This window comes from Nyctereutes procyonoides, unplaced genomic scaffold (genome assembly GCF_905146905.1).
Source record: "Nyctereutes procyonoides isolate TBG_1078 unplaced genomic scaffold, NYPRO_anot_genome, whole genome shotgun sequence".
In the NCBI taxonomy this organism is placed as follows: domain Eukaryota; kingdom Metazoa; phylum Chordata; class Mammalia; order Carnivora; family Canidae; genus Nyctereutes; species Nyctereutes procyonoides.
In genome coordinates this window covers 27,297,160-27,311,442 of record NW_026575047.1, presented here as the reverse complement: position 1 = coordinate 27,311,442, position 14,283 = coordinate 27,297,160, and the positions used below count along the sequence as shown (strand labels likewise).

General features: G+C 41.0%; 1 protein-coding gene across 3 annotated transcripts in view; it reads right to left on the bottom strand.

Annotated features, from left to right (window-relative positions):
- Positions 1–1,484: 1,484 nt before the first annotated feature.
- Positions 1,485–14,283, bottom strand: part of BST1 (bone marrow stromal cell antigen 1) — a 37,491-nt gene continuing 24,692 nt past the window's right edge. For 2 of the 3 annotated variants that reach the window (XM_055326661.1, XM_055326662.1), the window contains exons 7-9: positions 10,710–10,796; positions 9,356–9,415; positions 1,486–2,243 (exon numbers count right to left, since the gene is read on the bottom strand). In XM_055326661.1, coding sequence (XP_055182636.1) covers positions 2,138–2,243; positions 9,356–9,415; positions 10,710–10,796 — 253 coding nt within the window. In that variant the 3' untranslated portion in view covers positions 1,486–2,137. Of the gene's footprint in view, positions 2,244–9,355; positions 9,416–10,709; positions 10,797–14,283 lie in introns of all 3 variants that reach the window. The other variant, XM_055326663.1, reaches the window with a different exon arrangement.

The window sequence follows — 14,283 nt, the reverse complement described above, 5'->3', positions numbered from 1 at the left end:
GGCTCTCCAGGAGGTGAAAAAGCTCCCACCCTCTGCCAGTTTCTGGCTGCTCGGGCATCAGAAGCAGTGAGTTTTCATATCTTCCCTCACTTGCTTTACATAAGGAAACAAATGAGAACAGAGAGGTGTCTGTGACAATGTTTTTTTGGTTTTTTTTAAGATTTTATTTATTTATTCATGAGAGATACAGAGAGAGAGAGAGAGAGAAGCAGAGACCCAGACAGAGGGAGAAGCAGGCTCCGTGCAGGGAGCCCGATGTGGGACTCGATCCCGGAACTCCAGGATCATGCTCTGGGCCGAAGGCAGGCGCTAAACCACTGAGCCACCCAGGGATCCCTCTGTAACAAGCTTTGGGCTGGTTTTTGTCTTCTGGAAATGTTTTGTGTCAGTTTAAATGATCACACATATAATGATATGTGCATGTGTGTATGTGTGTGCATATTTCTCTTTTTCTGATTATAAATGTAATGCATGCTCATTAGAGAACATCTGGAAAATACAAAAAGCCAAAAGTCAAAAGTAGGAATCATTGATAAGATCACTACCCAGAGATAATTGCTCTATCTTTGGTTTATTGCTTTTCCTTTCTTGCTTTTTTTTTTTTTAAGAATTTATTTATTTATTCATGAGAGACACACACACAGAGAGAGAGGCAGAGACACAAGCAGAGGGAGAAGCAGGCTCCACGCAAGGAGCCGATGTAGGACAGATCCCGGGTCTCCAGGGCGTGCCCTGGGCTGAAGACGGCGCTAAACCACTGAGCCACCTCGGCTGCCCTATTGCTTTTCCTTTCATCCATTTACAATATGTGTGTCATACAAACACACCTACCTAATAGAATGTAACATTTGTATTATATTTTAGGTCTTATATCTTATTTCTTGCATTATTTATTGTTGACATTTTCCTATGTGATTAAATGTTCTTTGAAAACATTTCAGTTACATACAGAGAAATTTATTCTTTTTGATGTACAGTTCTGAGTGTTGGCAAATACATAAATTCAGGTTACCACCACATTAAAGATACAGGTCAATTTCTTATTGCCCCAGAATTCCCTCACACTGTCCCGTTGTAGTTATTATTCCCCCTAGTCCTAATCCCCGGCAACCACTGATCTATTCTCCATTCCTACAGTTTTGCCTCTTCCAAAATGTCATATAAGTTGAATAATACAATACGTAGCCTATTGGTCTGGCTTCTTTTATTTGCACAGTGCATCTGAGTGTTACTCATGTTGCTGCATATACCAATAGCTGTTTACTTTCTATTGCTAAATATATAGAGAGTATTGCTGAGTACTGTATAGATGTATCACAGTTAGCTCATCCATTTACCAACTGAAGGATATTTGGGTTAGTAAACATGACTTTTACCAGTTGGATGATATTCCATGCTACGGATATACCAAACCATATGAAGACAGTTGTCTGTTATCAGACATTGTGAGTTTCTCCCCAGCCCCCACTCTATTATAAATAATCATTAAATGAACCATTTTTTAAAATTGAATTATTTATTTATTTGACAGAGAGAGCAGGGGGAGGGGCAGACGGAAAGGGAGAACGAGAAGCAGATCCTTGCTGAGCAGGGAACCCGACACAGGACTCGATCCTAGGACCCTGAGGTCACAACCTGAGCCAAAGTCAGACACTTAATTGATCAAGCCACCCAGGTGCTCCTAAATGAACATCTTTATATATAAATCTTTGCATGCCAAATATATGCATATACACATTTATATAGCTATCAATAAGCATGCAGTGTGTCCTGCTGAGGATAAAGGAAAATACAGAAAAAATACAAAATTTAGTTCTATTAGAATTTCCTAAAAATATTTTTTATACAGCAATAATCTGGGTCTCAATGCTTTGTACTATTATGAAATAAGAAACTAATAATTTGCTTTAATTCTAATCCAGCAATTTTAACCTATTAAATAGGACTAGATGAATTTCTTGTCTCTGAAATTTCGAGCATGTGTATCATTGAAAACCCCTCTCAGGATATTATTTTTCCAGTAGGAATTTCCATCAGACAGTGGAATCACTTGGTATGCACAGAACAAGAAGGATGAATGTGCAAAGGGTAGGGTTCAGGGCTGGGGGATATTAGGACAGCATAGCTGAATTTCTGGTTACATTTGAATAGCTGAAGCCAGAGCCACTAAGAAAGGAGTGATAAGGCTGCCACCATATTCTGACCAGAGGGGTGGGACTTCTCTTTGAATAGATGCTGCTGCCCTACAAATCAAAAAGGAAATAAAGAAAATTTCAGTATTGGTGTGTGGCACCTACTGTCAAAAATATACATACACGCACACTGCAGAAAAGATGAAATAGTACAGAAAGCATAAAATGAAAAGTAAAAGTGCCTTAGACTCCCCATTCTTACTTTCCACAGAGAATCACTGTTGACAATTTGAGTTGTCTTCCAAGGAATGTGACATCTATGCATACATTGTGCAAGCACCTACACACACTTTCACATATCTTTTTATTTAAGCATAAATGGAATCTGCAACCTGTTTCACCTGACATCATATTTTGGATATACATCCATATTGTACATATTAATTACTTCATTCTTCCTCATGGGTGAATTCTTACTGTATGAATATACCATAAAGCTACCAACTTCCCTATTGATGAACATTGCATCATTGGAGTTTAACCGACAAGGAAAAACCTATCTTGACATAAAGACACCAAGAGAGGACCTGGCCAAAAATGGACTCTGGTCATAGCAAACAGAGTCTGATAACTGACTGGATGTTTTAAAATGGAAATTACTGAATTTTTAAAAGACAATCAAAAGATACATTTTTTAAAATCATGAAACAATCTAATGTTGGCTTGGCAATTTATCCCTCCAATCGAGGGCTGATCACCCATTTCTGTTCATGTTTATTGCAGCATTATTTACAAAAGCCAAATATGGAAGCAACCTAAGTGTCCATCCATAGACAAATGAATAAGGAGGACATGGTGTGTACACACACACACACACACACACACACACACACACAGAGGAATATTACACAGCCATAAAAAAGGTGAGATCTTATAATCTGCAACAACATAAATGGACCTAGAGGGTATTATGGTAAATGAGGTAAGTCAGACAAAGAAAGACAAATACCATATGATTCACTCCTATGTGAAATCTAAAAGAAAAAGTCAAATGAATAAAAAAAAAAAACAAAAAGCGGAGTCAAACCTGTGAACATAGAGAACCAACTGATGGTTACCAGATGGGAGGAGGATGGGAGGATGGGCAAAATGGTGGAAGATACAGGCTTCCAGTTATGCCACAAATAAGTCACGAGAAAAAAAAGCTCAGCATAGGGAATATAGTCAATGATAGTGTAATAAACTTACCTGGTAACAGGTGGCAGCTACACTTGTGTGAGCACAGCATAATGTATTAACCTGTTGAATGACTATATAATATGTCTGTAACTAATGTAATATTGTGTGTCATCTTAAAAATTAAGATTTTATTTATTCCTGAGAGGCATAGGCAGAGGGAGAAGCAGGCTCCCTGTTCTGGAACTCCATCCCAGGACCCCAGGATCATGACCTGAGCCGAAGGCAGATGCCCAATGAACTGAGTCAACCAGGTGTCCCCAAGAAATTTTTAATAAAAATAAGATAATCTTAAGCAGCCTACAAGTTTGTACTAGGGCTCCTCCTGCTGGACATTTTCTACAATTGCACTTCTGATTCAGTTACTATCTAACTCGATTTACTCAAAATTGATTTTTTTGTTGTTTTAAAATAATACAAGGGTATATTTATTTTATTCTTTTTGAAAAAAGATTTTCAGGGGCACCTGGGTGGCTCAGTCAGTTAAACGTCTGTCTCTGGTTTAGGTCATGATCTCAGGATGCTGGGATCCAGCCCAGAGTCAGGCTTACTGCTCAGCGGGGAGTCTGCTTCTCCCTCTCCCTGCCAACAGGGCTCTTGTGTGCTCCTTCTCTCTCTCTCTCTCTCTCTCTCTCTCTCTCTCTCTCCTCTCTCTCTCCTCTCTCTCTCTCAAATAAGTAAAAAACAAAACAAAACAAAAACCACAAAGAAAGAAAAATCCCTATTTAATTCAAAAAATTGAGAGAGAGAGCACACACATGGAGGTGCAAAGGGAGAGGGAGAAGGAGAGCACACTACCTGCTGAGCACGGAGCCCAATGCAAGGCTCGATCTGGCAACACTGAGTTCATGACCTGAGCCAAAATTAAGAGTCGGATGCTTAAGTGACTGGGCCATCCAGGAACCCCTGTTTATTGTTTTAGAAAAATAAAATATTACAGAACAAAACACAGTTATAATGAGGACCTCCATTCTTTTCCAGTTCTCACTCCCTTTCCTAGAAGGAATCACTGATAACAATTTGAGTTCATCTCCTTAGATCTCTTCCATCATTGATGTCCATTATCATGGACAAATAGAAACATACGGTTTTGTTTTCCTTTGCTTTTCATGACTGGATTCATGTTCTGGGCATTGATCTGTCACATTTTAACTTAAACTTTACCTATCCGCATGCTTGAGGGTAGCTTTCATGCAAAGAAAAAACACTACTTGTAGTTACTTTGGTTTAAAATTTTTCTAGCTATTAAACTTATAAATCCAAAAACCTGATTTCCTCATACATTTATTTCATTTATGAATCATATTTTTCTATTTAAAAACCTGGGGGTGGGTGGCACCTGATTGGCTCAGTTGGTAGAGCATACAACTCTGGATGTTGGTGTTATGAGTTCAAGTCCCACACTGGGGCTAAAGCTTACTTTATTTTTTTTTTAAGATTTTATTTATGTATTTGAGAGAGAAAGAGAGAGAGAGAGAGAAAGAAAGAGAGTGAGCATGAATGGAGGGTGAGGCACAGGGGAAGCAGACGCCCCAGCTGAGCAGGAAGCCCTACTTGAGCTCCATCTGAGGCCCCTGGGATCATGACCTGAATCAAAGACAGACACATAACCAACCGAGCCATCCAGGCACCCCTAAAGCTTACTTAAAAAAAATAGGGACCTCTGATAACTTTTTTTAAAGATTTTATTTATTTATTCATGAGAGACACAGAGAGAGAGGCAGAGAGCAGAGGGAGAAGCAGGCTCCCTGTGGGGAACCTGATGCAGGACTCGATCCCAGGACCCCAGGATCCCAGGATCACGCCCTGGGCGAAAGCAGATGTTCAACTGCTGTGCACCTAGGTGTCCCTGATAACTTTTTAAAAAAAGTAATCTCTGTGCCCAGCATGGGGTTTGAACTCAAGAGCCCAAGATCCAGCTCCAGCTACAGACTGAACCAGCCAGGTGCTCCTGAAAATAACTTTTAAGGGGACTTCATTCTTACTCAAATTTCCTTGCATATTTTTAACTCGGGTTAGTTTAGGCTAGGTTATTTTAAATTTATCTTTTTAAACATTACATTTTCTTTTTTAAATACTTCAAATTACTTTCAATGAGCAATATCTCAAATACTTGATTCTAGTAAATCCATTAAGTGGACAAGATTTCATCTTAATTGTCTTAAACATTACATTTCTGGCTAAAAACTTAGTAAAATCTCATAACTTTCAACTAAAAATCCAAGTCTGAAACAGTTAATGGCTATTCCAATAGCTAATTTTATATGCTCAATCCTATAAAATGTTGCAACTAAAATAAATACCAAAAAATGCAAGTCATTCCTAAATTTACCACTTGAACTATTAATAACATGAGTTGAATTTATATAAGCAGTTGTTTTCCATTCTAAACTTTTGCAGATTAAAAGTATTTTACTCCACTATTCCTAAACAAGCTGAGCTTCGGATGCCCACTTCTGTGTCCTGAGGTGTATTGGGAGAGGAGGGACAACTCATTTTGGACAGAGAATTTGGGCCAAGATGAGAGATTTGATGTTTCTCCTTGACCCTGACTGACACAGTGAGTCCTATTTCAATAACATAAGTACATCTATTTTTCTCATATCATCACCAATCCCATAGATTACCCTTGTACTGAATTTTTGGCCAAAACTAGAGCCTATTAGCCTTTAAGGTTGTTTCCTACATATGTTTTCACTTTAATTGTTCATGAGAATTTCTCCATATTGCTGCATGATTATCCCACCACTGTTCTTCCCAACTCAGTTTTATGGAGATATAATCTACATACAATATTTACATTCTATTCCATCCAGTAAATGTAATCCTTTGATGTAACCACTCATTTCTCATTGGATATTTAGGTCCAGCTTCCAATGCTTGAACTTTGGATTCAGTATTATAAACAATGCTTTTGTGAACATCTTTGAGCATATAGGTTGTGCCCACATTCTGAATCGTTTCTTTAGAAGAGGGTACCAAGGGCACCTGGGTGGCTCAGTCAGTTAAGTATCTGCCTTTGGCTTGGGTCATGATCTGGGGTCCTGGGATCTAGCCCCAAATCCAGCTCCCAGCTCAGTGGGGAGCCTGCTTCTCCCTCTCCTGCTCCCCCTGCTTGTGCACTCTCTCTGTCAAATAAATAAATAAAATCCTAGAAAACAACAAGAACAACAAAAGAGAGTATCAGAAGTACCCTAAGGTCTGACTTTAGGTCAAAGATCATGAATATTTTTAAAATTCCTGATATATATTGTCAAATTGTTCTCCCAAAGCAATTTACAAATTTACAATGGCATCAAGCATTAAACAACACTCTTAAAATATTTTTTTCACTATTTTTGGCTAAGGTACGTCCAAGATGTTGAGGTGAAAATTGTACCTCATTAAATTTGCATCTCATTATATAAGAAAGATGAAATAATTCTCCATATTTGCCATTTGGGGGATCATCTGCAAATCATGCATCAATATTCTTAGTTAAGTTGTTTAAAAAAGAGATCAGGGTTATGGGCATTAAGGAGGGCATGTGATATGATGAGCACTGGGTGTTACATGTGATTGATGAATTACTTATCACTACATCTGAAACTAATAATGTACTATATGTTGGCTAATGGAATTTTTAAAAAAAATTTTTAAGTAAATTAAAAGAAAAGAAAGAGAGAGAAAGATAAGTAAAATTCCTTCTAGGATAAAGAAAGTGGAAGAAAATCTGGCAGAGTGAAAGAGGGTTTTATTCTTGACATTCAATGGAATTGGGAAAGAACTGTCATGAATAAATCTACTCAACAATTGCTAGAAGAATGCCCAAAGTAAAGATCAGATTGGGTACTTTAAATCCCTTCCTTATCTGCTGTGGTATGAACCACAGTGACATCTTGAGGCAATGTGGTTTGGTGGGAAAAACAAGGACTTGACATACAGACTTGGGCTATATTTCTGGCTCTAGCCAGTCCTGAATGACTTTAAGAGATCACTTAACCCATGGGATCACATTGCACACCTTCCAGGAATGTGGTTGGAAGGAAACAAGATGACTCCAGACTGCCAGCCTGGAAGCCCGACATGTCCAAAGTCCTCAGAAATTCCTGAGGACAGGTAGGGAGAGCCACCCTCATTCACCTGACACGTTCTGCACTAGAGGAGGTAAACTGAAGCACAGTTTGCCAGGGTGGCACCACCTGCCTGTTTCAGCAATGGCCGTGTAGGGTGCCATGGTTTCACAAAAAGAAACTTTGCATGATCTGTATCTGTAGAAAGCTGACAGTCTACTTAAGGAGACAAGGAATAAAACCATAAAGACCTAAGTTACAAAAAAAAAAAAAAAAAAAAAAGACTGTAACACTAAGGATATCTACCTCCCCAGGCCTTTTGAAGAAGTCCTCAGCTCACTGGATTGCCTATCCTATTAAATCCCTCCAACAACCTTTTTCCTCTTCTCTCCACCTAAGTGAGCTATTAGTTTCTGTTTCTTGCAATCAAAATCTGGAACTTATATATACAATACTAACCAGATGTGTCTCCAAGTCTTATAGGACATTTGTTATTCCTTTCAACTGCCTGGCTGAATTGAGACATTCTTTGTCTCAAATCCATGCCTCCTCAGAGTTGAAACCAATCATTTGTTCATTCACTCATTCATTTCTAAGTGCCTACCTGGTTACAGGCTATGTGCATATCCATCAGTGAACAAAACAGGTAAAAGTCCCTGTTCCTTCTGGGGCTTACGTTCTAACATGTTCTAACATGTGGGAGACAGGCAGTAAAGAATAAACTTAATGAGCAGGTATGTCAGAAGATGATAAACACTATAGAAAGAAAAATAGAGTATCATAAAGGGTTTCACAGAACAATCTATGGTGCAGGCTGTAATTTCAAGTACCAGGGTCAACATAACTTCATGGAGGCAAGATAGGAGCTAATAAAGTAGGTGAGAGAGCCACATGGACAGAGAGGGGAAGGATTTCCAGGCAGAATGGACAGTGTAGGCAAAGGCCCTGGGGCAAGAATGTGCCTGGCATGTTCCAGGACACCACTGTGGCTGAGGGGCAGAAAGCAGAAGGGAGCAGGAAAGAAGTCTGAGTGAAATGGGCCAGGGCAAGATGCTCTGCTCTGACTCAGCGAAGGAACAACTGCAGAGTTGTGAGCAGATGAATCACATGACTAAATTGTTAAAGAACTACACTCTATGTGTATGTTTGGAAGTTTCCCTAATAAAAAATTAAAATAAAGGCTAGGGGCACCTGGGTTGTTCAGTGGTTGAGCATTTCCCTTTGACTCAGGTCATGATCACGAGGTCTTAGGATCGGGTCTTGCATCAGGCTCCCTATAGGGAGTCTGTTTTTCCCTCTACCTATGTCTCTGCCTCTCTCTCTGTCTCTCATGAATAAATAAAGTATTTTAAAAAATAAAATAAAAGGCCAACCCTAGCAGCTGGGTTTAAAAGAAGCCATGAGGGATGGGACAAAGTGGAAGCATGGAGACTCATTAGGGTCTACTCAGTAATCCAGGTAGGTGATGGCCGGGCTGGTCCCAGTAGGTGACTGTATATTTCTTCCTTTTCTCTCTGCATCTGTCTCTCTCTTTCCAATGGCTAGTTATAAAAATGAACAAAATATTCTATGTAATGCACACAACACAGTGTCTGGCATGCAGCCCTGATTAATACTCTTCCTCTTGTAGATGACAGAATGGATCCTATGGACATGAGGGAGCACCCACAATCTGTAACTGCTGCATCAAGGCAGGCTCTGCTCTGCCAACATGGCAGGAGTTCAGCTCACTTGGGCACGTGTTCACTTAAACCTGCACTGATCCAATGGCTCAGAGAGACTGCAAAGTGCAGTGCAGAAGCACAAAACTTACTCTGCAGCCAGGTTATTATAGGGCATGGGTGTGAAGTCATGCTGCAGTTCACCCGTGTTCTGTAGAAGGAAAGGCCTAGTTATCTGGAGGAAGCAAGGAGGTTGGGTCAGACATCTACTTACGATTTCAAGGCACAGTCAGGATGAGTGCTGTGATCTACACACTTCAAGAGCTTCACCGGTCTGCAGAATGAAAAGAAATAGCTAAGGGATTATTTAAGTGACTTTCATTCATTATACATTTGTGGTGGGCCTGCCAAGTACTAGGGATACAAAGTATGAAGGCATACCTTGAAGAACACACAAACCATTTCTTCCTAAAAATATTAGCCAGCATTGACTGAGTACTTACTACGTACCAAGAAACCTGATTATGGATTTTACGCAGACTATGTCATTGAATCCTCACGACAACCAAATGAAGCAGGTATTACCATTCCCAATTTACAGCTGAGAAAGCTGATCAGAGTAACTTGCCCAAGTATACACAGTAGCAGTTGTGGAGATGAACTTGAACCTTGAAGCTCACACCAGAGCCCAAGCATGGAACCACTTCTGTAAGGATGTAAAATCTCTCTTGGAAGATCCTCCTTTTTTTAAAAATATTTTATTTATTTATTCATAAGAGACACAGAGAGAAAGAGTGGCAGAGACACAGGCAGAGGGAGAAGCAGGCTCCATGCAGGAAGCCTGTGGGACTCGACCCCAAGTCTCCAGGATCACACCCTGGGCTGAAGGCAGGGGCTAAGCCACTGAGCCACCCGGGCGGCCCTTGGAAGATCCTCCTGATGAGGTCTTTGGCCTGAAGGTTGAACCTGAAGCCCACGGGTGATGACTGGTGCCCAGGCTTCAGCAAAGAAGCTGCTCAGCGTGGAGTCTGCTTGAGATTCTCCCTCCCCTCCCCTTCTGCCCCTTCCCACTTGTGCTTGCTCTTTCTTCCTCTCTCTTCAAAATAAATAAATAAAATCTTAAATTTCCAAGAACCAGGAAAGCCCTCAGGCAACACCTGATTATAAGTACATAATGTGCTTAGTCCATAAAGAGCTCGATCAAGGGTAGCTGTTATTATTTTCCTACTGGTCTACTAGTAAGATGCCTCTCTCTGTAAAAACCTCAAGCAAACCCACCGTAAGCACCTATCTTGGGCAAGGATTCATGGCATCCAAAGATGCGGGGACCCCAGTGCTTCTTCTTAGGTTACTCACCTGCCATAAGCAAGGGTGGGGAAACAGGACATGCATGCATGAAAGGAGGTTTCTATTTGTCCTTGAAGCATCTTTACAAAGGCCTCTGGACAAAAGTGGGTGGGACCCAGGCAGAGCCCTGGCCAGAAGGGACTCCCAGCCCTCACACCCACTGACAGCCCAGACCACACAGTCCCATGGTCCTCAGAGCTGATCCCATTCAACAGCCCCTTGCCCTCCAAAATCACTGCTCCGCCTTTGAAATTGCACACTGATTATGATATACCACTTACAGGTGATCATTAATACAGCTGTACTGAAAACCCATTTCCTTCAGTCTCTCTTCCAGGATTTTCACACTGCCTTCTCCACAGGATTCCCTAAAATAGAAAAACATATAATATAAGTAAAATTCAAGGAGAAAAAAGGAAGCTGTTTCTAGACAAATTAAAATTTCCGGGATCCCTGGGTGGCGCAGCGGTTTAGTTCCTGCCTTTGGCCCAGGGCGCGATCCTGGAGACCCGGGATCGAATCCCACGTCGGGCTCCCGGTGCATGGAGCCTGCTTCTCCCTCTGCCTGTGCCTCTGCCTCTCTCTCTCTCTCTCTCTCTGTGTGTGTGTGACTATCATAAATAAATAAATAAAAAATTAAAAAAAAATAAAATAAAATTTCCTATGACCATGGGCCTCCCCAGTTATTTTCCTCTCTGAGGAAACACGGGAAAGTGACCTGAAAACTGCCTCTTGTGGGGGAACCCCTGGCATCCCAGGAGGCGGGGTGCTGAGGACCAAAGTTTACGGATGCAGCGCACTGGGAGGTCCCAAGTTGGCGCATGCACAGTGCGCCACAAGGTGCATCACAACCCATGAACACAGCTCAGGAACGCCCCAGGGCAGCACTGTGCTGCCTACTGGCAGTATGAGGTTAGGCTTTAAGTGAAAACAAGAACATACAAATCAAAAATTATCAAAAAATGCAAATAAACACAAGGAGAAAAATCACCCCAAATTCACACAACAGTAGAGCTAACTGCTAACATTTTGATGTATATTGCTCTAAACTTTTGAAATACATTCATTCCCACAAGACTTTGGAAATATAACAATAGACTTCTGCTGTCCAGTGCATTTTGTATTCTGCTTTGGCCCGTGTGTGTGTGTGTGTAGTTCTCTGCCATTATTTTTAATTCCTGCATGGTCTCCCTTACATAATCAGAACATGATTCATAAAACCAGTCCCCTCTTGTTGAGGATTAAGGTTGAGTCCTATATATATTTTTTTAAGAATTTATTTATTAATTCATGAGAGGCAGAGACAGAGGCAAAGGGAGAAGCAGGCACCATGCAGGGAGCCCAACGTGAGACTCGATCCTGGGACCACGGGATCATGACCTGAGCCGAAGGCAGATGCTCAACCGCTGAGCCACCCAGGCATCCTGAGTCCTATATTTTGATGTCACACTAAAACTAACCTTGTTATAGTTTCACTTTCAAAACATCCATAATTATTTGCTTCCTTAGCATAAATTCCTGGAAGTAGGTTTTCTGGCACCAAGGTTTTGAAAGCAATTTAAGGCTCCTTGATAGTGTTAAAACACAAAAGTTCAACTAAATAAATTTGAAAATCTAATTAGCTTTATTCAATGAATCAGGAATAGAGCGCATCCCTTCTAGTAAACAGACAAGCACTCAGAGGAGTCCTTTGGAAATGGAAGGTTTTGTGCAGTCAGGAGGGTGTGACAAGGAAGTTATTAGTAAAAGAAAAGAAAGGATTGTTTCAGGTGAGGTTATCTTCTCTTGGGGGCAGCCCAGAAGGAAAAGGCTAGGACGCAGTATGTAGACAACCTCACTGCTGCTGATCAGAATATTTTAGATTGACTGGGTAAAGGTCACATTTTTGGGAGAGGTTGAAACTTGGTTTGCTATTGTGGGGATGAATGACTCCATTTGGGGCCTATTGTTATTTTGTTGTTGTTATTTAAATACAGTTGATACACGAGGTCACATTAATTGGGCTTGTTGTTTCTTTTTTTTTTTTAATTTTTATTTATTTGTGATAGTCACACAGAGAGAGAGAGAGGGCAGAGACACAGGCAGAGGGAGAAGCAGGCTCCATGCACCGGGAGCCCGACGTGGGATTCGATCCCGGGTCTCCAGGATCGCGCCCTGGGCCAAAGGCAGGCGCCAAACCGCTGCGCCACCCAGGGATCCCGGGCTTGTTGTTTCTTTTCCAAACATAGGCAGTGCCAAATTGCACCCTATGCTGCCTACCCTATGAGAGCAGAGTGTGAGTGTTCATTTCCCCACATTCTCATTCACTGACAGTCCTGCCCTCCTGGTGGCCATAATTGAGCATGGGCAAATAGCACAGATATGATACTCCCAGCTGTGGCTAGTAGGCATGGCATTCATAGCACAAGCAAGGCCCTCCCTCAGTTTACCTGGAATGAAAGGAAAACACCCTCCCCACTATAACACTAATAGAGAGGGAGTATACAGAGAGTTGAGATGAATGTTTGGAGGATTTTCACAAAAGAAGTGGAATTCTAGGTATTACAGGAATGATGAGGGCAAGGTGTTGAGTGTACATCATGTTTGAGAACATAACCAAAATCTGGGATGAAGTCCTTCTCCAGGACAAGCTCACTACTGAGAATTTTTTAGAAAGCAATGACGTGGAGGTTTCAAGACACCTGGACATAGAGGTCAACGGATTATTTTACTATTTATTTCGAATAATGACAGCTAAAACAATGCTAACCATAAGCAAGTAGCAGGTATCAGCCATATTGTTTTTAGCTCTTTGTCCACAAGTTGGTTTTTGTTGTTGTTTTTTTCCGCTAAAATCTAAGCAGTTCAGGACCCTCACTTCCTTAGCTCATAACCCATAACTCCACTCTGTGGCACAAACATACAATGGCCAATCACGTGCTCTGGACCCTTTTATAATCTCGCCTGTAGCAGAGATGTTGGTCCAAAATAATGTTGAATTGCAATTTCCTTATCTCACTAAACATAGGTTCAAAGGGCAAGCTTTCTCTGATAGAAACGTTAAAACAATAAGGAAGCATAATTTCTAGACAAAGAGCAACTTCCCACAGAAATAAGAAAAATAACATGCACTGTTTTTTATGCAACATAAAAAATAATTTGTCTTCTGGGAAGAGAATGCAGATCCTGGTATTACTATGTAGTAAGTCATTTGCAAATTTAATCTCCTGTCTAAGAGACAGGAAAAAATAACTACTCATTATATCGTGAGTTTTAGAGGGTTCTAGGGGCCTGAAATGGGGAAGTTGCTAAGATTCTCCCAGAGGAGAAGAAATGTGTGGGAACTATCAGAAAGGGAGACAGAACATAAAGACTTCTAACTCTGGGAAATGAACTAGGGGTGGTGGAAGGGGAGGAGGGCGGGGGGTGGGGGTGAATGGGTGACGGGCACTAAGGGGGACACTTGACGGAATGAGCACTGGGTGTTATTCTGTATGTTGGTAAATTGAACACCAATAAAAATTAATTTATAAAAAAAAAAAAAAAAGATTCTCCCAGAGGATACTCATTGGGGTTGGAAATGCTTTTCATCAATGCTCTGAACAACAATGCTCTGGCCTCTGAAACTCCATCATGCTGCACAGCTTAAACCAGGCTTGGCCTCCTTGGCTTTTCTCTGAATCATCTGGGCTTACATTTCTTAACCTCAGTTTTTCCAGCAATGCTCCTCACTGATGAGAAGAATGACTTCAGGCTTACCTTTATAAAAACTCAAGTGGTTTTCCAGAAAATATGGACCTCACGGTTTCCTTGGCCAGTTATCAGAGGTCCAGTTGTGGAAATGGTTGTTCTCTAAGAGTAAAATCTTTACATAGT